This window comes from Apiospora aurea (genome assembly GCF_038362705.1).
Source record: "Apiospora aurea strain CBS 24483 chromosome Unknown utg000005l_segment0_segment0, whole genome shotgun sequence".
Lineage (NCBI taxonomy): Eukaryota > Fungi > Ascomycota > Sordariomycetes > Amphisphaeriales > Apiosporaceae > Apiospora > Apiospora aurea.
In genome coordinates this window covers 5,215,137-5,238,880 of record NW_027117392.1, presented here as the reverse complement: position 1 = coordinate 5,238,880, position 23,744 = coordinate 5,215,137, and the positions used below count along the sequence as shown (strand labels likewise).

General features: G+C 55.1%; 4 protein-coding genes across 4 annotated transcripts; 3 read left to right on the top strand and 1 right to left on the bottom strand.

Annotated features, from left to right (window-relative positions):
* Window positions 1-4,997: 4,997 nt before the first annotated feature.
* On the top strand, window positions 4,998-10,214 carry PG986_008152 (uncharacterized protein; the record flags this gene model as incomplete). The annotated part of the gene is made up of 2 exons (XM_066844374.1): window positions 4,998-5,230; window positions 6,245-10,214. 2 exons carry the CDS (start codon window positions 4,998-5,000, stop codon window positions 10,212-10,214), a joined length of 4,203 nt encoding a protein of 1,400 aa, XP_066700486.1.
* A 1,070-nt stretch (window positions 10,215-11,284) lies between these two features.
* PG986_008151 (uncharacterized protein) lies at window positions 11,285-13,221 on the top strand (the record flags this gene model as incomplete). Its single annotated transcript, XM_066844373.1, has 4 exons — window positions 11,285-11,466; window positions 11,688-12,127; window positions 12,216-12,516; window positions 12,615-13,221. 4 exons carry the CDS (start codon window positions 11,285-11,287, stop codon window positions 13,219-13,221), a joined length of 1,530 nt encoding a protein of 509 aa, XP_066700485.1.
* A 4,297-nt stretch (window positions 13,222-17,518) lies between these two features.
* On the top strand, window positions 17,519-18,199 carry PG986_008150 (uncharacterized protein; the record flags this gene model as incomplete). Its single annotated transcript, XM_066844372.1, has 1 exon — window positions 17,519-18,199. The coding sequence occupies one exon, from the start codon at window positions 17,519-17,521 to the stop codon at window positions 18,197-18,199; it is 681 nt and encodes a 226-aa protein (XP_066700484.1).
* A 1,187-nt stretch (window positions 18,200-19,386) lies between these two features.
* On the bottom strand, window positions 19,387-22,318 carry PG986_008149 (uncharacterized protein; the record flags this gene model as incomplete). The annotated part of the gene is made up of 2 exons (XM_066844371.1): window positions 19,387-20,543; window positions 20,599-22,318. The coding sequence occupies 2 exons, from the start codon at window positions 22,316-22,318 to the stop codon at window positions 19,387-19,389; spliced, it is 2,877 nt and encodes a 958-aa protein (XP_066700483.1).
* Between the last annotated feature and the right edge of the window lie 1,426 nt (window positions 22,319-23,744).

Sequence of the window (23,744 nt, the reverse complement as noted above, 5' to 3'; positions counted from 1 at the left end):
CTGTGGTTAGGCCAGAGAGGTCGTCGTTCATGGTCGGGGCCTTCGTCTATCCGGGCCCATGAGCCATTTGCAGGTGCCAAGATTTGCGCGACAGTCCGGGAAAACGGGCCCCCATTCGAATCCAGTTGCAGTGCAGCAGCGTCTGCAAGCGATAATCGGGCGCATGGTGCAGTGCAGTGCAGATACCGACGACGGACGGCAGTCCCCAAAAGCATAATGGTCCACATCACCAACAAGTAAGTGTTTTGCATATCGCTTATGTGCGTGCGTGTATGCTATGCTTGCGTCGCAGCCAATTGGCGATGCAGACGCAGGTGTCTAGAGGGTGTGCAGGACAGGACGGCATGCTGGCCCAAGCTGGGGGTTGTCCGCTCCTGAAACCAACCCGAAACCGTACCTCGGGTTTTGCCAGTTCGTCATGAGGCGTTTTCCATTTCTGTTTCGCCGTTTCATGAACGCATGCTACCTTAGCCTCCCCATGAAGAAGTCAATGCAAGCAGTCCAAAAGACACCAGACAAGCCCGCCCGTGGTAGGCTGGCGGGCCCGCGGCTGAAGCGGCCTGCCGGTGAGGCAGGTCTGAACCAGACCAGGTGAGCACTGAGCAGCTTGCCAACCCGTCCCCGTTCCTCTGCGCTGCCGCCCACATATTCTTTTCTTGGGAGGTGTCATCTGATATTCGCATCAACATTCCCAATGGCCTTGGTAAAACAATACGCCTCCGCTCTCGACGATCATCCCCGCCGGTTTGAAGCTTGTAGCAATGCGCCGCCTGCCCATGCCTGACTGACGGCTGGCTGGTTGTGGTCGCTTCCGGCTGGTGGTATGGGGAGGTGGTATTGAGAAAGAGAGGGAGAGAGAGCCCTCTCGCTAGAATAACTATAGCAGCCGTGCACACATTCCGCCGTCCCCCAAACAGCCAGGGGGTCTTGCAAGCAACCTCAGCTTGGCAACACTCCATCCCAGGGCCGCAAACCGTTCGAGCTGCGCTGAACAGCCCTCGGGAAGGCTGCCATGGATGACGGGGTTCGACAAGGCCGGCGATGGAGAGTGTGTCTGATTGCCTGTTAGAGCTGGCAGGTGGGATGGGCTGATGTCCCCTCTCAGCTCTGCGCGCGCCCTCTTCCTTGTGTGTGTTTACAAAAGCGTATCTCAGACTGGGGACGTTTAACACCCGTGCTCCGGGCGTATCGAATCTATGGGAAATATTCCTTAGCATTATTCCCCCTCCTCAAGGCTGGCGGAGAGGAGGCCCAAGATGCTTCCGCCAGGCTGGGGGGGGCGGTGATTGGCATCTGCTTGTAATACGCTGCGACCGATGACCACTCTCTATCCCGATGCGGCGCAAAGCGCAGAGAGCAAGGCTGAGGGAGGGTTCTTGCAGATCGCCGAGAGAAATGCGGAGGGGGAAAGGAGATTCTACTTTTACGTCGCTTATGGCTATGGAGCGAACCCTCTTGGTTTGAAGGGGGATTACCCACCAGCGCTGATTGGCTCTCAGCAGGCGTGGCTTATCAGAAAGGGGCAAAGGGCCAAGAAAAAGGGTCCTGGGCTGGCTGCTTATGTGGTAGATCTGCCGGCATCTCGCAGCCACTTCTCCAGTCGTTCGCCAGCCTATCCGTCCGGACGCTCGTCAACTGACAAAGTCAAGCGTCGCACGACGGCGGCGGCGTTGACAAACAACGCGCACAGGCTTCCGTTATTTGCGCGCGTTTGTGTGTGTGTATGCGCGTGCGACGGCGCGTGTTTCTCCTCTTAGTAATTACTTACCTAGGTACTTATATGATGTATTAAAATGCGCTGGCCCTGGATTCTGTAGGCTGAATTCTGGCCCGCTCTTGAGTAAGGGTCGACGCTATGATCCCCTACAGATACAGGCGCATGATCACTATAACGGGACTATAAGTGGTAAGGGACAGGCTAGCCTAGTGCTAAGATAGTAATTGTAACGACGGACCCAGACTGTTGCAGCACAGTAATCTTGAGCGTGACATTCGATCCCGCAAGTCTTATCAAGGACAGAAAACCAGTCTTGCAGAACACGGGCAATATCGTGGTATTTGTAAGGGGGTTTCGTTCAACTTCCATCACACCGCCTTCTCCCGCCTGCTCAGTCGGTCGGCTGAGTCGTGATTGGCCGGTGCCAGCGAATGCCGGCCGGCGCCCTTGCTCCCCAGGTTGCGCCCGGCGGCTATTTCCTGATTCGTCGCCCTCGGCCAGATATAGCCATGGGATGTGATACAATGCAGACGACTCGGGGCCCCGTGCTTTTTCTTCAAAGGATTGATTATCTGCGCGAATCCTCGAGCTGAGCCGCCGCTCAGCACAGTAGCCCAGAATAGCAGTAGATTAGTTTCTTGGTAATGGCATCCACCCAGTCCAGTGGGGTCTTCTTTTGATTTCGCAATCTACCCCGTGCATCTTCGAGATATGATCGACAGACGGGCATCATCCCAGCATTTGGCAGGTAGTCGCCAAGCAATGGCTCTCCCAAGACATTTTGGGGCTGGGAGAGAGAGAGAGAGAGAGAGAGAGAGAGAGAGAGAGAGAGAGTAGCGAACCAGCCTCAGCAGGTGGCAGGGCCAAGTATTGGCCAGAGGACGGGAAGGCCTCCTCGGTCTCTCGGAGGATTTTTTAGGTTGGGGGGTGACATCGTACGGAAACTGATGTGATGAATCTCAGGAAATCCGAGCTTCTCCCTCCCTACGATTGGGGGGTGACGTGACATGGTCCTTTCTTTAGTTTCTTTTGGAAATACTAACACAGACACGCACACATATTCAACCGCGAAGACCCGGATCGCAAGACGAGTGACACGATCAACTGAGCAAGCCAAGCATGTCTAAGGTGGTTGGTTGTGTTAGTCAAGCCGCCAGCCCGGCAGAGAAATCCCCGTTCCCCTAGCATAAAGATTAGACCGCATCACGGGTGGGTGGCCAAGGCGGCTGCTTCTGCAGGTACGCTTTCGCGGCCTTAGATGTGAGATGCGGGGGATGATGCATGTACTTGTGTGTATTGTACTGTGCCAGAGGTGCCAATTCATTCCTTCATCCGATGCGAGTAACGTTACCCAGAAGACCGCAACCGCGAAGACGAGGCATAATACAGCATCGTATTACATAGGCCGCCTGTCTTGCACATGCACAGATTGAGATCGGTCCTGGGCAAACTAGGTGCTTACCAGACCTTGTCGGGTTCCCCTAGTCTTACCCCTGCGCTGCATGCTGGAAATTCAAAGGTGCATATCAATCCGAGCCCGTCAAAAATAGCTTCCTGCAGGCACAAGGAGCCCCATGCCAGCTTATTGTGGTCGAGCTCTCCGCCTCAAATCGATTGATCAATGGCTACAGCATGTACCTACTTACCTTACGTACTCGCACCACTCAGTCACTCACTCTCTTGGGAGGCGCGACACTTGCGCGTTGAGAGAAACGAACGGCTTGTCCGTGATCTGGCGAACAAGAAGGTTAATTAAACACCAGGAACGAGTCCAGACTCCCCAGGCGCCGACCGTTGAAGTGTATTGTGAAGCGCGTAACTAATATAGCACAGCGACAAGCTGGGAAAATGGAGAAACCGTCTCTCATCCTCATCAGCCAGTCTCAGCTCTCAGTCCTTCCCGCTCAGCCGAATGCATGCACAATGCAACCCACTCCGGACCGCTTTTTGTCTTCTGTAAGCCACGATACCAACGTAGGTATGGACGTTCTCAGCCAGCATTGGTGGTTCAGTCTGGGTATAAGTCATGCATGCAAAGGCACCTCGTCGTAGGTTAATAAGCTGAAGAAAGAATCGTATTGATCCTGGATGTCTGCTATACTTGGTGCAAGTTGCTAACCTCCGTTTTGTGGCGCCCCTAACCTTAGGCCCTCGCTTTGCCTGGGAAGTCCGTGTGCTGCTGTTTGACAAAAGTTTCTTTGGTGCTGGATCTAGGTTAACCACATGCCAGCCAGCGCACTGGTATAAGGCTTACATTATTAACACTTGCCACCGACTGCCTGTCATTGGGATTGGCGTCAGGGAATGGCAGCGACTACACGTGTATGCCGTTGCTCGCACAGGTACATGAAGCATATTCTGACACTCCCATCAACGCTTGAAGGTCCGGTGTTATCATCATCCCGCCCCCAGCCGGTCAGTGCGCAATTGCGGAATTGATGAGTTCCCGAGGGACGCTATCGTGACGGATCACGCAAAAGAGCTAGGCCACATCCGTCCTGCCAATCGAGCCCGGTGCTGGGAGCAATCTGCTTTTAGTGGCGCCGCCTGTGTAGCTGCACTGCAGCTAAACCTCATGCAATTACCTAGCCACGGGCTCGGTCGATTAACAACAATAGTACGACGGCGATGGCAGAACTGGTGTTCAAGATGGATTCTCATAACTGTTGAAGAGGACCCTGAGATCCTCTTGGAGCAAACGGTTCAGTTCTTTCTTTTAACATCCTCATTCTTTTTGCTCGTGAGTTCCAGTGTAAGAGAGTCGCCGCTGTTTTATAAGGGTCCTGTGGTGTGTGTTTTTTTACCACGCCCCCGAAGCCCCCAAGCCCCCAGTACAGTACCAACCGAGTCGGATCGCCCGCCGCCTCTAGGTATTGCTTGATTGCTTGCTACAAGCCTTCGTCTTCCAGCCAAACAAAAAGACTCGGGCACAAGCTGGAATAAGCTGCTGAGTGGCACTCCATTCGTTCACTCTTTTAATCCTTCGTTATACGCTCCTTACCTTATCTTTATTAAACTCGGTTCCTTCTCTTACACCTCGAGCTGTTGACCGACCTGTGCTGCCAGCTGTGTGTGTGAAGTTGCGGCATCGTGCAGCAGGCGATTTTAAAAATACATGCGACGCTGAGAGCAGGGCCGCCCACCTTGGAGAGGGCCGTTGGACGTCTCAAACCCCCTTGCAAGAGCCGAGCTCTGACCCTCAAACATTCCGCATCATTAATTGGTTGTCGGAGGCTTCTGTCCCCTGGGCAGAGAGCGAGAGAGAGCGGCATTGTGGACCATGTCGCAGCATGCGCTCCATTGTAGCGATGGCCACCCATTGCCATCGCCCTCTCAACTTCGTCGCTACTCGACTTATTTCCCGGACCACGACACTCGTCGCTACTCGACGTACTTTCCCGACCAGGACAGCCCGACCATTGGTAGAGTTCAGCAGGTGAACCTCGTGCTTCCCGACCCTCTTGCCCTCGACCTTGACGGCCATTCGCCGTTAGTATCGCCGTTGGGCACAAAGTAAGCTACATCCAGATCCATCTAGCCGTCCATCCAGCCATCCAGCCATCCGTTCGTTCATCCACCCGTCCTGTCATCAATCAGAGGCTCCATCACCCCGTCCTGCACTGCACTCCAGTCCAGTCCAGTCCAGTCCAGTCCAGTCTGCAGCAAAGGCTGTCTGCAACCAAGCAACTGCACTCCCTCTCACTGGCACTCCTACATTACACACTACCCTATACCCTGCTCCTGCTGCTGTACCTGGCCTGCGACCCGCATAACCCGGTTGCTTCTTCGGCCAGTCTTTTCCTTCTGTTTTCCTCCCATTCCACAGCTTGTCTGCTTTTCTCTTCCTTATTCGCGACACAGGCTGCGTGACAGTAAACCTGTTTTCTTTGATTCGTTTAGAGGGCTCGAGTTATACGGTGTCCCCAGGCCGCTTCTTTCTCTCTCTCTCCCCCTCCCTTTGGGCGCTGCTGCTGTACTTGCAACCGGCCAGACCTGTGCAACCCGCCCCAGCCCAATCTGACAATCTTCTGGCCCAGTCAGTGGGACGAAGAAGCAAATACCGGTGCATTCTTACGAGAGATATCAACCGCTGACACACGGATTCCCCGCCTTCCTCCAGATCGCAACGAAGAGCCGCACCCAGTCCTCTGAATACCAACTTGGCCATCTCTCCCCCACCTAGCGCAGGCCCAAACCGACCAGCCTTTTCACCACTTATCCATGATTCGTTCCCGCAATCGCCAGGAACGCAGGAATTCAGAGGGCCAGCGCAACAAACAGCCTTTGCCCGTGTAGGGCATCTCAACCTCAAGCGGTCTCGCACATTCGAGAATTCCTCTTTCTCACAGGGGCAACTGTCTCCTCCAGCGACGCCAATCTCACCTTTCTCAGGGTTCGTACTTGTTCTTCACTTTTATTATTATTTTGCGATGGGGCCCAAAGATTTGGTTTGAGCCGAATCACACACTATACTAGGTGCACCACACTAGTATACGCGGATAGTCTAACATAGGGCAACATCTACAGATCGATTCACGCACCGTTTCTCCCGAATGACACCAGTAGCCTCTCCGAGCCTATTGTGACCGCGACGCCTTTCCTTGGCCATCCCGCCAATTCGCTGCCTACCATGGCGGGTGGCTCAAGTTCCGCCCAGGTCGAAAAGATCCAAGCACCGCCGCGGACGGCTTCTATCGACTCGTCAGCGTCGACCATGTCCTCTAAAGTCCCAACCGACGCCCTGCCCGGGCCGGCTGAGGTCGCCAATCTAATCAAAACAGCTGGCAGCCCCGAAGCTTTGATCCAGTATTTGCTCAAGGAGAAGCAATCGCAATCGCAACAGAACGCTCAGCTCTGGCGGCTAGTGGACAAGCAGAGAGCCATGATTCTGGGCTTGAACAAGGACCTCGAGCGGGCCCTGAAAGACAAGGAGAAGTACCGAAAGAAAATGAAGGAGGTGATGGCTGCTTCGAGCACCACGTACGATGCACCTCCAGCACCGTCTTCATCGAAAGCGCCTGTGATCCCTCGCTTGGACGTCAATGCCGTTCCTGTCCAAGAAACTGCTGATGTGCCAGCCTCGCCCTCTAACATGGATTCGGACAGCGTCAAGCACTCTCCCATTGACATGGCCATGGCGCCGTACCCTATCACACCACCTGCTGACCAACTGTCCAATGGGCCTACATCGGCTGTCGGCGAGCTCCTCAACCCGTCACACGCGATGCCTAAGCCATCAGAACACGCCCTCGGCAACTTTGATCACGAAGAGGAGGATCGCGTGGCCGACGCAGCAAACGCGGCAAAGAAGGCTGTTGAGGAAAGAGAGGATATCCCCTTGAGCGTGGGCTTGCCTCCTGCGCGAAGCCCACCGAGCGATCCGCCGAGCATGCCGCCTCCTGCCCCGCCGGTAAAGTCTTCCAAGGTTGCGGGAAGCCCTCTTCTTGAGCACTTCCCGCCATCTGCCCCGCCTCCACGCAAGCCTCCGCCAGCGCCGTTAACACTGAAGAAGGGTAACATGCCAGTTTCGATCTCGCCAGAAGGAGAGAATGATACAGATTCGGATTTCGATTCGTTATTGGAGGTGGATGAGTTGCCCATTCCCGAGAAGCGGGGACGAAGGCGCACGAGAGAGGAAGACGACAGAGTAAGGGAGATGCTGGCTTTACAAGAGGCCGAAAAGCGTAGCTTGTCAAAGAAGAGCAAGAAGGGGAGCCAAAAAGGGACTCCAAAGGAGGCCGAATTCGAAGCGCCCGCAAATAGGACGGCGGGACTCGCTCCTCCCAGCCAAGCACCCGTTTCTCTTGCTGGTATGCTGAATGGAGATGAGCAGAGAAACTACCTCCTGACAGCCCCTCTGCCGAGTCCTGGACTCCCTGCCAGTCCTCGGCCAGATAGACTCCAGTCACCTACTCTGTCGGCTGGAGGGTCGGCGGGCCACCTTTCGCCACGCGCCCCTCGGCAACCGATTCCTCTCCCGCCCAACACGTCTGGCTCTAATCAGTCCATTTCGCCCGGGTCTGTGCCTGGCCCGCTGAGTGTATCGAAGCTGAGGATTGAGCCAGTCCAAACCAGCCCTACGGCAGGTTTGGATAGCCCAACGCGGACTAAGGTCTACAAGGGATTCGTGACTGAGGAGTATCCGGATCTTCTCTTGCCCCCGAATGCACTTCCTTCTATTACTGTAAAGGTTGCTTCATCTCGCATGAAGCCATCCAGAGCCAGTCTGATCTCGCTCACTCAGCTAGAGGAGGATCCTGTATTCACCTTGGCTGTCTTCTTACGGTCAGAAGGAGGCGAGCTTTGGCGCGTCGAGAAGGATATTGCGTCGCTCGGCAAGCTTGATTCGCGACTGAAGACATGCCAGGCCTTCACCAGCAGAACACCAGATCGTTCCTTGTTCACAGGACACGCCCCTGCTAAGCTGGATGCCAGGCGCATTGCCTTGGACTTGTATCTCGAGGAGGCGTTGAACACACCGTTGGACACGCCGACTGCGTTGGAACTATGCAAATATCTATCCACTAACATCTTGCCTCCAAACTCGGATGACACCGGATCCGTTGCTGAGGCGAAGGTCGACACAAGCGCCCAGAAGACGGGCGCAGGCGGACGGCCGTTCAAGACCGGTTATCTGACCAAACGAGGCAAGAACTTCGGTGGCTGGAAAGCCCGGTTCTTTGTTCTTGATGGGCCTCTTCTGAAATACTACGAGACTCCCGGTGGCGCCCATCTGGGTACTATCAAACTACAGAAAGCCCAGATCGGAAAGCAACAGTCACAGCAGCAAAATCAAGATGGATCCCCGGCTCGCGGTCCCAACAATGAGGAGCTCGATAACCAATATCGACATGCCTTCCTAGTGCTAGAGCCGAAGAAGAAGGACTCTACCAGCCATGTCAAACATGTGCTTTGCGCCGAGAGTGACAGCGAGCGCGATCAGTGGGTTGACACGTTGTTGCGCTGGATCGACTACCGTGACCCCGAGACTGAGACCAGCCATGGAGACAGGCGCGGTAGTGCTTCGAACGGCGGGAAGAAGTCAAGGAGCAGTACTTCAAAGCCCCAGGCCGTGCGCACCTCCAGCCAAGAAGACGTGATTGGAATCAGCTATGAAGGCACCAAGCAAGCCGATGCTCCTCCTGATAGCGCTACTTCCACACGACGGAAGACCTCGGCCACGCCTGACCCTCCGGAGCGGATGGGACCTCCCGCAAGAGGAATGCCTGCACCGCGAGACATGCCGTCGAAGTCTTCGCTTGGCGCGCCTGGACCAACCCTGGAAGAGAAGAAGCAGAGGAAGCGAAGTTTCTTCGGCTTTGGCCCCAAGCAACGGACATCGACTGACGACCAGGAATCGCTCTTCGGGTCTAGCGTTGGATCCTCTGTCCAAGGTGTTGAGCTTCGTGGAATCAATCAGCATCAGGTATTTGGTTCGTCGCTTGGTGACGCCGTCAGGTTCAGCAGCCCCGTCGATGTCAACGTACCCTTGCCCTCGGTCGTATTCCGATGCATTCAATACCTCGATGCCAAGAACGCCATCCTGGAAGAGGGTATTTTCCGACTCAGCGGGTCGAATGTCATTATCAAGGGACTTCGGGAGCGTTTCAATGTCGAGGGGGATGTCAATCTCCTGACGGACGAAACATACTACGACATCCACGCAGTAGCTTCTCTGTTGAAGCTGTATCTGCGTGAGCTTCCCACGACCATATTGACGAGAGATCTGCATCTACAGTTCCTGTCCGTTACAGAAATGTCGAGCCACCCGGAGAAGATCTCGGCACTGGCTGAACTGGTGCAGCACCTTCCACAAGCGAATGGCACCCTGCTCCGGTACCTGATCGCCTTCCTCATCAAGATCATCAACAACTCCGACGTGAACAAGATGACGGTCAGAAATGTCGGCATCGTGTTTTCGCCAACACTCAACATACCTGCTCCAGTCTTCGCTCTGCTTCTGCAGAACTACGAGGGCATTTTTGGCATGGACCCCGAAGAGTACGAACTCCCGTCCCCTGCTTCCGAATCGGACACGCGTTCAGTTGAACCCCAGTCTCGGCGGCCATCCACCGGTACTGGCGGGGCAGCATCGTCTCCTCACAGGCGCGTGGGAGATGTGCCGCAGCAGCAGCGCTCAACGCCAACTCCTCCACCAGCTCGTTCGAACCAGGCACAGCCAGCTCAACGTCCGAACATGTACGACCCGCAATACCTGGCACGGCAAACCGGCGCGCACCTCTACAACAGCACTGCCCGCCCTGCCTACGAGGGCAATGGCTACGGACTGCCAGCGACCTATGAGCCTACTGCAATGAGTAAACAAGCTCCTGCATATGATAGACCGCTCTATCCAGTGCCACACGAGCAGCCTCAGGCTGGTTACGAACAGAACTTCGTTGCCAAGACGAAGCGAAGAGAGAGTTCTCTGATGATGAACAACATGCTCAATCATCAAGGATCGAAAAGCCGTCTGCGTGACGAGACCCGGATGTAAGCACGCACAATATGGCGTGGCGTTCACGCGTACCTGAGGAGAGGACATTTTTTCACTTTATATACCGTCGAGAATACCCGACTCGACTCGATGAACACTATTTCGGCGGAGATATCCCATGCTTTTTTTCTTCTTCTTTCCTTTTATTTTCCATACCCACGTCCGAATACCATCTATCGGCGAGCATTTATCGGGGTTTCCTTGATCTGGAGTGGCCAACTGTCCTTACTCAGAGTTTCCGTGTGTCCTGGGAGAGGTGGTGGCGTCGCTTCCTATTGTCTAATATGAGAAAGTGCGGACCTGGCTAGACACACAAAAAGCACGGTAGAGCATCCCATTGGTGACGGTTCAAGCAAGAGGTCTCACACGCCGGGACGCACCGAAATATGAGTGCCGATGCCGAGGGTGATACGGCAAAGGCAGTCTATTCTTTTCTTCCCTTCTGGCGAGCAGCGATTCCCCGGCACTTGATGTACACTAAAAACGAGCGGAAGTCGGATTTTGGGCGTTGGGTGGCACTTGTTTTTTACGACAGCTTGGATTTGAGCTTATTATGCGACATGTTGCACAGCGCTTGGCGAAACATCTGCGAGGGAGAACTATGAATCACGTTCAACGGCGTTCGGTTCGCGGCCTGCCGGGTCGAGGAAAACGAATCTAGCCTGTACATAGCCTGAACTCGATTGCTGGCTCGCGGTGCTCTGAGCCCGAGCCCCGGCAATTGGAATTGTCTGAATATAAAGAAAGCATCATGAACGTCACCACCTTTCGACCTTTGTACCTTTCCTGTCTGTGCCTTGGACCCTTGAACCGCTGTGATGTACGAAAAGCGTCTCGTGGATGTGCCGCGGGAGTCTGACGGCACCATGTGTACCACCCCATCTGGGCTGACAAGGCGTATTCTAAGTTTTGTGCATATAGGGCTACGGCCGTTCCATCTGGGCAGACAGCATCTTGCACATGACGAGTCATCAGAGTATTCTTAGCAGTACTATCGCACTATCTTCCCTTTCGCGCTCGCAATATTCGATAGGGGGCTGTGCGGCCGTAACGTACGTAACACGTGATACATGTATACCGTTCGGGCCGGCGCCCGTGAGCGGCGGGACAGCGGCTTAACGGATGCGCTTATTCTTGCCCCCACTCGCGCCAGCAACAACAACAACGTCGAGAAACAGCGGGAGAAGAAGGACAAGCCGCCGCCTCCCCAACACACACGTCAGCCCCTTAACAATGAGGCTTCGGGATTGACGTACGTACAGCTGAATAATAGTTTGCGTTGTCTTTTGAGGGAGAGGCTGGCAGCTGTTGATGTGTGTGCGTGCATGTATATATAATGACCACGCGATCCCATGGTGTGATGGGTTGATATTCATCCACAGCTCAGCAAACAAGCGAACATTCTACTGCATCCTTATCATTACCATCTTGAGGCAACTCCCAAAACCACGGATCCAGAACCATGATACACAGCAACCGAACCCCGCTCGCCGGCCCACTGAGCGGCCTTTCCTCGACATGGCTTCCCTCCTCGCCATCAAGTCAACTGTTCTTAGGCGGCACCGTACTGTGCTGCTGCTTCTGTGCACTGCTGGCACGACCCTGGCTGCGACGGCTGCTCTTCGTGCACCCTGAGGGTGGTAGCAGCAGCAAAACCATCCTCTCACCCCGGACCTCAGCGGCCCTGAGGGGAATGTCGCAGGCCGAGCGCGACGCCCTGCCTTACCCGCCCGACGGTGCCCTACCCGGCGCCCGCGACGTCGCGACGCCGTACGGCTCCGTCCGGGTCTATGGGTGGGGGCCCGAGGATGGCGAGCGCGTGCTCCTGATCGCGGGCATCAGCACGCCCACGATCTCGCTGGGGGACCTGGCGTGGGAGATGAGCGAGCGGGGGTACCGGGTCATGTTGTTCGGTGAGTGCTCCCCCTTTTCCCTCTCCTGGAATTTAGAAGGTGAGTACCCTGTTTGCTGAACATCGACCGCTGGATCGTTTGAACACAGACTACTTCGGCAGAGGCTACTCCGACGCCCCCGCCGACGTCGACTACGGCGCCCGGCTCTACGTGACGCAGATCCTGCTCGTGCTGGCGTCGTCCCAGCTGAACTGGGACCGCTTCCACCTAGTCGGCTACTCACTCGGCGGCTGCCTGGCCGTTGCCTTTACCCGCTACCTCCCGCGCCGCGTCGTGTCGCTCACGCTTATCGCGGGCGCGGGCCTGATCCGGCCGCACCACGTCGACTGGAAAGGATGGCTGCTATATCAGTTGGGACTGCTGCCCGAGGCGCTAGTCAAGTGGATCGTGTAAGTTGACCTCCTTCATACCGCTCCCTTCGTCTCCCAAATATACCTCGTATATACGGAAACAGTCTGGCCCGCAAGCTGACTCCATGCATCCATAGCCGCCGCCGCATCCGTCCCAATACCTCATCACAAACCGACGTCATGGCCGCCGAGAGCAAGTCGTCGTCGGCGGCGGCGGCGGCGGCGGCGACCGGCGGCGACGCCAACGGCGGCCATGGCTTCGACAGCGCGCCCATCTCGCGGCGGCGGCCGGGCGTGAGCGTGGCGGACGTGGTGGCGCACCAGATCGATGCGCACGCGGGCTTCGTGCACGCCTTCGCGAGCACGATGCGGCACGCCCCCATCTACGCGCCGCAGGGGGACTGGGTCGTGCTGCGAGAGCTGCTCGCCGAGGCGCGGAAGAGGGGACGACGACAACGACAGGCTACCACGATGATGCCGACGACGGGAAGGAGTCAACAGGAGAAGACGGAGACAAAGACAAAGACAGACGACGGCGAAGAGGGAGGCCTCGTCAAGGGGAAAGTGCTGCTGGTGCTGGGCGCGGAAGACCCGGTCATTGTGCCCGAGGAGACCATCGAGGACGCGGTGGCCGTGCTCGGGAGGGACGGGGTGGAGTATGCCGTGCTGGCTGCTGGACATGAGCTGCCCATCACACAGAGTTGCGAGGTGGCTGACGTGATGCAGGCCTTCTTCCGGGGATAGGTAGGGCGGGCCTGCTTTGACTTACATACAACCTGGTCATCAGTTTGGATGAGGGTTCTCGGCCTGGGATTGCGACGATGTTCAACTATGATAGACACAGGGGGGGTTCACTCTTTTCCTCGCTTCTTTTTCTTCTTCCCCCCCTGTCTTTCTGCCCTTTAGACATTTAGACGGTTATAGAGGGGTACGTTCTCACTTGGCTTCACCCCAAATACACGGACAACCATTTCTGTCACATTCTGATCAGCCGTTGGATTTCGGTCACGCTATGGAGTCTGCAAGTGCGCTGGATGCGAACTCGGCATTCGCAAGCACTCACAGCATGCAGTAGGGTCTGTCTGACATGTCGCGCGACCCTGACCCGACGTAACATTCGACCTTACTAAGGACCTTCCTTACATGGGGATTCGTGATGGGTGTATTGTACGTACACAGGGAGGAGATCATGCTCGATGATGGAGCATCAATCTGGTCTTCGATGCCAAACAGGGGCAAAGAAGAGAACATGGCGGAGAGGTTGTATAGAAGACACTGGTATATCATCGACAACACCCGGACGCCTGTTTCACCAATGAGGTCATCGACCGGGAAATATCCTCGGGAAATATCCTCATCGTGTCATGTCTGGTGAATGCTACGCGTATCGGAAGGTCAATATTGGTACTGTTGGGCTGAAACGAAAAAAAAAGGCCAGAGTCAGAACAACAGTACACATTATTAAGGTCAACGCATCTGCACTCGTGTCTCAAACTGCAAGCTGAGAGTGAGACAGTTCGCGGGCATTTGGCCGCCCCCTCCCCCGAGTATGTGCGGTCGATCGCAATGGAAGTAAAGGGGACACGTCAGTGATCGGCAGAATTGCAGTACAGGCCTGCAGGAGAGCAGCCCACGAGACGTCCGTCGTAAGTAGATTGCAGCATACTTGGCTATGGTGGTAATGGCAAGGTGTTGCGCTACTCCAACTCGCACCCGCTGCCTCCTGTCCGCTGCCCGCGCCTCCCGCATACTTTGACGACTTCGCAAAAGATCATGGGATGGATGGATGGATGGAACGGTTGGCTAAGTAGTATGCGGGGTTCGGGGCCCTGAGAACGCCGGGCGGTAAGGTGTGTCGTGATGAAACAAAGGGTTTGATTCTATACTCCATTGCTCCCGCAGCGGGAACGAGTATATTCGTGTCCTGAACACGAGCACACACAGTCCAGGCAAGACATGGGACTGCTTCCCCGGATTCAGAGCTGCGAAAAATAACCCACGGACATGGAGCGAGCCCAATGCGGGCAAGTACGATATGCAGGCTGCAGGTTACCTGCTCCCTCCATACTTCGCACATAAAACAGCACTACAAGACAGCGAGCCTGCTGGAAGCTGGACCGGCCTCCGTCGTCTCCATCTTTTCCCCAGCTTTTCTCCAGTTTCCCACGGCATTTCCGCATCGCACCCTTATGCTTGATATGGGCGGGCTTTGAATAACTGCGTATGTAGCTTCAGATGGTGGCCACGTCCTCCATGCGATGCCTTCACACGCGGCAACGTGTTCCGGGGGGATTGTTGTCGCCAGAGGGGGGGATGATGACGGTGCCCGAGCCAGAATATACGAGCTTGTCCAATACTCGTCCTGCAGCCAGGTTGTCTAGCCGCGAGACTAGTAGTACGGTTGCTTCGCATATCTTGGCGTCCAGAGGGCATAACGTAAATAGAGTTGGCCACAAAGCCATGGTATGGTGTCGAGCTGCCAACAAGCGTGTTGGAGGTCCAGCAGTCCAGCCTAATGTTACCTTCCCCTTTTCCTTGCAAGGGAGAGAACCTTCTTGCGAAAAAGCGTGTGAAGTTGAGTGGGAGTGGGAGTGAGTGGAGCGGAGGGGGAGGGTCAAATCTGGGGTAAGTGGCCTAACTAAGGGGGTGCGCTCCGGTCTTTGTGCTCCAGTCATGTCGTGGGCAGGATCAGCGATGGATTGTCTTTATGTCTTAGAAGACAGTTTGACATTGATAAACGTAAGCAAACGAGCCAGCACAATCAAGCGCCTCTCTGGCTCCTCCAGGTGATAGACCCTTGTGCACACTCCTCGAATAGCTGGGTCCCTGTGCATACCTTATCGTCCAGCTACCGCTTTGTAAGTTGCAAGAGCTATCGCAGATTCGCGAGAACAAAGATAGAACAAGGTTGAGTTTTCAGCAGCCTTCGAGGAAGATCGGGAATACAAGGTGCAGTAAGAAAGGGTATAGTGCGAAGTAATAGTCCATGTTTCTCTCGAGGGTCCTGTGCTGAAAACATGAGCGTATTGGTAGGCAACAGATAATGCAACCAATGGTGCATTTATCTGGTCAAGAAGCGCAAGGCGAAAGAAGAAGGCATGACGGAGCTGGAAGTCTAGCCGTCTAGAATGGCTAGAACGGGCCAAGTGAGGATAGGGCGGGAGACTGATGAGCAACGGTTCTCGCTGATCGCAAGCGTGGCTTCAGGAGACGGCGAATGGGAGCGAGGGGCGTGGTGGGAGTATGATGCAAGCGGGTCGGTGATCAGCATTAATTAGAATTTCATCAGGAAGGGGACTGATAATGATTAGACGTCAACTCGCACTTGCTCTGTCCGTTATCAGCATCGAGAAACTTAGGTGGAAGGTACTGGGTACTGACTAGCGCGTCTCCCCCGCATTTGACTAGTGAGGGCCAGCGAGATTGGGCGCGAGATCCATTGGACAGGTGGATTGGAGATGCAGCGTGTAGCGGTACCTTGGCTACTAGCCTATTCACTGGGGAGGTGACGTCGCTGCAAGCCAAGAGCCAGAGACAGGCTCAGCAAAAGCCAAGAGGGGGGGCGGAGGGCGAGCCACGACTCGGCGAGTCAGGGACACCGGTCGCTAGCCAGGGAGGCTAGGGGGGCCTAGGGGAGGGCAGCGACTGGTGCTGCCTAGCTCGCTCGTCTGGCTCGTTTGGCACCCTTGGCGCTGCCTTCAGGGCCTTGGCTGATAGGGGAAACGCTGTGTTCCGCACCGGAGTCGCTAACAGGTACCGCTACATGAACCATTGCTTAACTGCTTAGCGTGGACCCACTGGAAGGTCCCCTGCTGCAGCACCGGCCATGATGCGCCTCCAGTCTCTGTGATTGGCGCATTTCTAATGGTTGTGGCCCCCCCCTCGTAGATGCCCCATCTCTCCCGAACAAGCATCATGAATGAGCCCAGCATCAGCCCATTGATGTGATTCATTGTAGCAGATTGGCCTACAGACCGGCCCTTCTACGCAGCAATCGAACGGCAGTGGGATGGCATTTCGAACAGGCAATATCGTTCCTTGGAGGTTGCTATTAATTCCGACGTTGAATTGCATTTTGGTTTTCTCATCTTCTCGATCTTTTCCTCTCTCTCATCACCATCATCATCATCATCAATTCATTCCAGTCTTCATTCTGACATACTTGGCCACTTGAGGTCCATCTTAGTGTGTCCCGCCCAAGTCGTTGGTTCGTCCTCTGGAATCACGCGGCGCAGAAGTGCAGACGCGAGTACCACTGTTTACAGCACTCTACCTAACCTACCCCTACCCCGCCTCTCTCCCTGGCCTCACTCCCCCCTTCAGACGTCCACCAAGCCCGTTCGTTTAACACGCACTCCGCGCTCCCTGAAGGTTAGGAGGGACTGGGACTGGGACTGGGACTTGGCCTGGCCTTTTAACTGCTACGTCCTCGTTTCGCTGCCGGTGCAGACGAGGCTTGTTTGGTTTTCCCAAGAACCATCCGACGTCTGATCTTCTGCTTGACCTAGGGGGGGTCGAATTCGAATGTGTTGGGGGTGTCTTACCTGACTTGCATTCCAATACACAGTTACTGCCTCCACGGATAGTGACCAGTAGTAGCAGTACCTGCTACGAAGTAGACTTCGACAAAGCGACTAGAGGGGCACGTCAGCTCTTTGATTCGTCCAGGTCCCTTTGATCGACTTCGTACCGGCTACTTACCCACTGGGTGTCTGTCCACTGCACCTCTTTAGTCGGGAGCTCGGACTCGCTCTCTACTCTTGACCATAATCCTCTACATCACACGCATATCAGCTTTGGGATTCCCATCTTCTGATTCCCTCCCTCCCTCCTACCTCCTACCTCCCACACACCTCATCCTACTCTATCAATTTCTCCTACTGCGATTGCAATCCCGACACCATGTCCCACGACAGAGACAGCAGCCCTCCCCCACGAGGCTGTTCGTAACCGTCGACCGTCGGTCACCTCGACAGCCTTCTCCAACCTCTTCCAACGCAGCGGCTCTGTATCTCAATCCACCAACGGCGGTACCGCCCCCATGGCAATAGGCAGAGATCAGAACCGGCGCCTGTCTGTCACCACGATTGGTCTTTCGGGCACTGGTCCTGCTCCGGGCTCTACGCCATTCGCAACCCTGCGACGTGGAAGCATCTCCACCAACGGTTCAGACTCGATTGATGAGAACGCCGTCGAGGACGATGAGTCGTCCCGCACCGCTCCCACCACTCCTTTTACTCGTCGTATGAGTTTTGGTGCACAAGCAATGCGTTCGATGCGTACGCCTGGTGGCACAAGCCCCGGCTCTAATGGTAGGCCCAACCTAGCGAGATGTTCTTCTGGTGGCAATGCGCGCCCGTCACTGTCCACTTCGGCTCCGATGTCGGTCGGCCGAAGAAGCAGTTCACAGGCAAGCATTGTTTTACATACAAGAACCCCTTCTGACATGATTCTTGCTGCTCGTCTAGACCAAGGCTACAACTGGTCCGAGCAACTTAGATCTCGCGCTGAGTCCAGCGTATCGAGCGCCCGCCCCTCCTTTGCATCCACTGGCAATGGTTCGCCACCTCGGGCAGGCAGCAATTTCCATGACCGAGCCAAGTCCATTTCCGACATGCCAGCTCCGCCCCAGCAAGCAGCTGCGGTGAAGCCGAAGCCTCCCCCGCGCAAGCCTGATGCCATGCAGGAGCGCATCCTCAAGGGCGACTTTTACATGGACTGATGAGGCATCATCGGTCACAAGCGGCTGTGCATTCAAAAGCACTTGTCGCTTAAATAATCAAAGAAAAAGGAAAAGAAAAACCTAGTGGCTGAGAATGCCATCGACAGCCTATACTCATCAACACCTCGAGGCAAAGGAACGATGCAATATCGAAATACTCTGCAACAGACTGCAAGCCGTTTGCCCTTGCAATCCAGCCTGCAGATAGTTCGCCTTTGTCGTTTCTGTTTCACGCCCCTTTCACTGACGTCATTCGCTTCAATAATGACCTCTGGCGTTGGACTATGGATGGTCTATGCAGGAACAAAATTAGCAGTCTCGCTGCACAAGCCAAGAAACCTTGGCAACACACAATCGCCTTAAACACGCCATGTCTATAAAATGACTCGTGTGGTTTCGGAGTGATTGATTGAGAGAACGAAAACGACCGGTCAGAGGCGTGCAGCGCACTTTGCTTTCAACGCGTAGAAGACGCCGAACAAAGCAGAGTTGATTCTTCGCAAGATAGTTACATGTTTGTGGCGTTCTGCTCTAGGCTAAAAGGAGGACGGACCGAGTATGTTACAGCGAAGCTTTGTATGATGCGGAAGACTGGATGTCCCCAAGTTGAGTTAAGGGTACCTACTCAAGAAGGGCATGAACATCTCGCTGGGCTACGAATATAAATGAATGACAAAATTTGTGGCTTCAGAACCGAATCGCTGTGTAATGAAAACCACGCTTATGAATTTCGTGAAGCGAATGCGAATGCGAATGGGTTGGCTTAAGACTCTAGTGACGTTGATGAGAGCGTTGTTACTATCGTTGAGATATGAGAGGTAAGGCCGATTTCCATCAACTCCGTGCTACAAAGCAATGTAATGTGATAATAAAGTAGACATCCGTTCTTCCATGCACCCACATAATATACCATGTCTTGTTTGGATGTCAAACGCCCAGGATATCCACGCCAACAGGGCGTTGAATATTCCCACAAGGAAACCCCGCATCTAATAATACTCCACGCGAACTCTTCGCTCTCAACTACATTCACGTACACTTCGCTCGGAGACCGTGGCAAGTCTTGTTCGTACAATACTCTCTCCCCTGACGCCACTAACGTGTCGATGTCACACGCCACACAGGTAGAAGGAGGAGGGGCAGGGGGCAGGGGGCAGGAGGGCGCAGTTTCTCCGCCCATGACTGCTCTATCCAAAGTGAAAAGGTACAGCGGGACCGCCGCCGCCACCACCGTTGCCGCCGGTGCCTGGTAGACCCTCGCCGGTCATGGAACCGATGAGCGTGTCCCAGCGCATGTAGTCGTCTGGCGCGGCGCCCGTGTTGAAGCCGCCAAAGGTGAGGTCCATGGCTTGCTCAAAGCCGTCGCCGAGCGAGTTGTAGTCAAAGTCCGACGTCAGCGTGTTATTGAGGTAGGGCATGACGGTCTGCATGCCGAGGACGAAGTTGGGGTCCTGCTCGACGGCGGGGCCTCCCGGCTGCCCGGCTGCGGCTGCCGTCGTGGCCGGGTCGTACATGAAGGGCTGCGGGCCGCTCGTGCCGCCCGTGAGCCAGGGCGGGAGGTTGGCTGGCGTTGTCGTGTTGGCGGCTCCGTTGTTATTGTTGTTGTTGCTGCTGTTGTTCTGGTTGCCGGTGGCGATCTCGGAAAGTAGTTGTAATGGTGTGTTGGCAGGATTGTACTGGTTGGGAGGTTGCTGTTGTGGTGTTGCATGCTGTTGTTGTGGGGTGTGCTGCTGCTTGTTTTGTTGTTGTGCTTGATGCTGCTGCTGATGCTGTTGCTGGGGAAGAGAGACCGCATTTTCATTCGACCTGTTGTTGTTGCCAGCGTCCGTTGCCAGCTGCTCCCGTTTCACCTGGTCGCCTTTCCCTTGCTTCTGGAACCAACTCCGAAGCATGACCAACACGACGAGGAACTTGCCCGCGGGGCGGGACTTTTCATGCGTGGCCGTATCGCGGAATTTGTCGAGGAGCTTCTCGATGTACTCCTCCACTTTCATATGGTCCTTATTAATCACTTTACCAAGCTCTGAATTGGGTGTGCTGGCGCTGAAGTACATCTTGATAAGAACAACAACCGCGTAAGCAACCCGCACAAAGTTGAAGACAGGGAGGCACCGAATGCTTTGCACATCCATGGAGAGGAAGGATTCGAAAATTCCGTCAATGGCCGTCAGACAAGACGAGAGGGCTCCAATATGAGCGGCCGTCAGCGTCTCGTTAAGGCCTGGTACGGGGTCTTGTAAGGAGTCGGAGTTGAAATTTTGCATTCCTTCGTTCGGCTTCTCCACGTAAAGAGCAATCTCGTGCATATAGAGGCTCAGAACGTGGAAGCTTAGTGATAAGGAAGCTATAAGTGGTCAGCTTCAGACTTTTTGTACGGGAGAACTCGTGTTTCAACTTACGTTGTTTTGCCGACTGTGGAATATTCTCGCTGTACTTGGCCAAGTCTCGTTCGAAGCCTCGTAGTGCATACTGCACTTTGGGCTCCGCGACATTCACGATAGCATTGGGATCGTCCATTGAGAACTGAATGCCAACCTCTTCGGCGAGACGATGAGTCCATACCAGGTGGCAGAGATATTTGTCGGTAGGTGCAGCCTCTGGCGAGGACTCCAGAATATCCATACACTCCGTCATGAACGACGTCCATCTGACGAGATTGGGCCTGTGTAGGGCCATAGCTACGTTAGAAGCTAGGAAATAACAGGCCAGCCAGGCTCGTCGACATTCAATGGCCGACGGGTCCGGAAGGGGGTCCTTCCTTAGCGGGTGGTTCTGCCATGTGTAGGGCACAAACCTCGATTTCGGGTTGTTGCGCCGTCTCCCTAATCCAACATCGATGGCCATGACCGCGCCAACGTGAACCATCTGATAGAACTTGAGTTCCTCGAAATGTTCAGGAGGGTAGTACCAGATAACAGAGACTTGTAGAGCCTGGACCATCTCTAAGCTCTTCTCGCCATTGATTATGACCTTTTCGGCAAATATTTGGGTCAGCTCCTTGACCAGGGGTCGCTGAACCGAGTACACCTCTGAAGACGCCGCTGCCATAACGGATAAGAAAAGAAGAGGCTTTGACTTTCGCAAATCCGCAGCAGTCATCTCGCGAGGGAAAACAACGGCAGGCAGATGCGTTATCATGTGGTCGTTGTAGCGGGCGAAGTAGGCATCGGCCTGGTCCATGGTTAGGACCCCGCGATCGACAACATCGGGGTTGAAGTAGTCGTGACCCTTCGAAGATCGCCCAGGGGAATCCCGCGCAACATCGAAGGAATGGTCTCTTGATTCGGTGAACTTCCGTTTCTGACCAGCTGCGGCCGGCGGAGTAAATATGTGGTCATGTTTCTCTGTCGCATATTGGTGTGACGGATTCTGCGCCGGAGGTGGTCCCCATGAGCGCTGGGCAGTTTGGTACTGTGCATTTATGAACCCATTCTGTTCCTCGGGCGATGGCTGATGAGCCGGACCTCCGGGGACGCCTCCGCGCGTGGCCTGCAGGCTGGCCGTCAGGGCATCGATCTTCTTCTCGAGTTCAGCGACCCGGCTGTCCGTCTTCTTTTGGCGTTTGCGCGTAGGCTGGGTGACGACACAATTGCGACCGGCTTTGGCACATCTCTTGCAGGGCCCCTCGGGGTTGGCCGGGTCGGGCTCGCATTTGACCTTCAATCCGCGGCAGGCTTCGCATGCGCGCGGGCGCTTGGGATCGTTGGGATCGTTGGGGTTCCCGCCGTTCGGATCGGTGCCGGGAGTTTCATGGTTCAGCGCCAAATGCGATGCGGTGGGTGTCAGAGGTGTCTGAGGCCCACCGTAGGTCTGGGCGGACGGCGGCCCTGCGGGGGATGGGCCTTCACTAGGGGATTCGATGATGGAAGCGGCGACGTCTGCAGGTGGCTGGCTTGCATAGCTGTGGTTATTGGTAGGCGGCTGCGACGGCTGGTATATTTGTTGCTGCGGGTGCTGGTGATGTTGATGATGATGATGGTGTTGGTGTTGGTGAGCGGCCGCAGCAGCAGCAGCAGCAGCAGCAGGTGGCGGTTGCAAGGGCGGTTGCGGTGCATCGGTCGGGTTAGTGACGACAATTGAGTCCTCGCGCAGTCGAGGATCAATTTGGTGCTCGTCCATGGCGGAGCAAATGGAGCTCAGTCTCCCGAAGCACTGGACTGGACTGGGACTGGGACTGGGCCGGGTGGTAACAATTTCCCCAGGTTAGTGAGGATGGGCCGGTGAGAAGAGAGATGATTTCGCCGGTTGAACGGTGCTCAAAGAGTTCCGTCGCCGACGTCAGGACTCAGGCTCGAGACTCAGTCAGGACTGGCTGGGCAGAGAACAGGTGGTGCGTGGGTGAGCAGGAGGAGTATTAGCCCCTGGCCTGTTACGCGGTGGATAGCCCGCTACCTGCCAAAGGCTCAAAAGCTTGCACTTGGGCCTGCAACCCGAGGTACTGTCACACCCTGAAGCTAACAGAGTTGCTGTTCGGACGGTTATTCCTCGGAAGAGACGCTACGTCACGACTCGGCTCTCGCATCGTCCAACCATCGAACGAGCCTCAACGCGACTTTCCATTGATATAAGCGCAACATCTTCAGAAACGACAACGGCATGTCGAGGAGAATCACCGAACGAAGGGAGCTCATCCAGAATTCTTCACCATGGAGTTGGGTTGGGCAGTCCGGGGTACTTGAGCCGGTCCTGTTACACCAACAAACTCGACCATACGCCTGTAGCTCGAAAGAGTTTCCTTGGCCGAGAATGCGGGTGCTGGCCAAACCTTCCAACATCGACTGACTTTTTCGCACTCTGGGAATGCTCGCAACCAACCCCCAACAACGGCCATTCTTCGAGGGGAGCATGCCCGCTTGGCCCAACTGCACTGCACACAATCTCCATGACCGAAACCAAGTGTGGGGAATCAATGGTTTGTATGCAAGTCGCGTCCTAGATCGCCAAGTCCTGTCACTCATCCAATTGATCGGCTTAACCCCAGGGGGCCAATAGCTGTCAGTGCCCTTTCCCGCCCCTGAGGGCTTGTCTGTCACACGCGCTGCCCGGATTTCAAATTTGTTTCATACGAGTGCTGTCAAGAAACTCGGGCAATGAATCAATCATAACCATCCAGAGTTCGGCATATCTTTCTAGGACTCCAGGTCCAGAGGAGTAGGCCCGCAAGGCATCATCAGCTTAGATAAGTAGCTTTGGGGCAACACCACATCAGGCTCCATGCTCTGTGTGTCTCATAGCCAGGCTGCATCTTGGCCTTCGGGAGGAGATGCTGATGCTATATAAATTCGGACGGGGGCAAATATTACCTTGGTAGGTATACAGGAGGGGCCAATCATGTATGCAAACCCTGATTTTCCTACTGGTATCCCCTTACTGGCGAAAGCGCTGCTTCCACCAGCAAGCAGTGCACCAGATTAGGTTGTGCTGTAGTTACAGACCAGGAGTAAGATGGTGCCAGTTGCACATCGTTCTAAAACATATATTCCACTGGATATGACAGCATCCAGGTGGACAGGTAGAGTGGCCTATCGATCAGCCACGGGAAGTC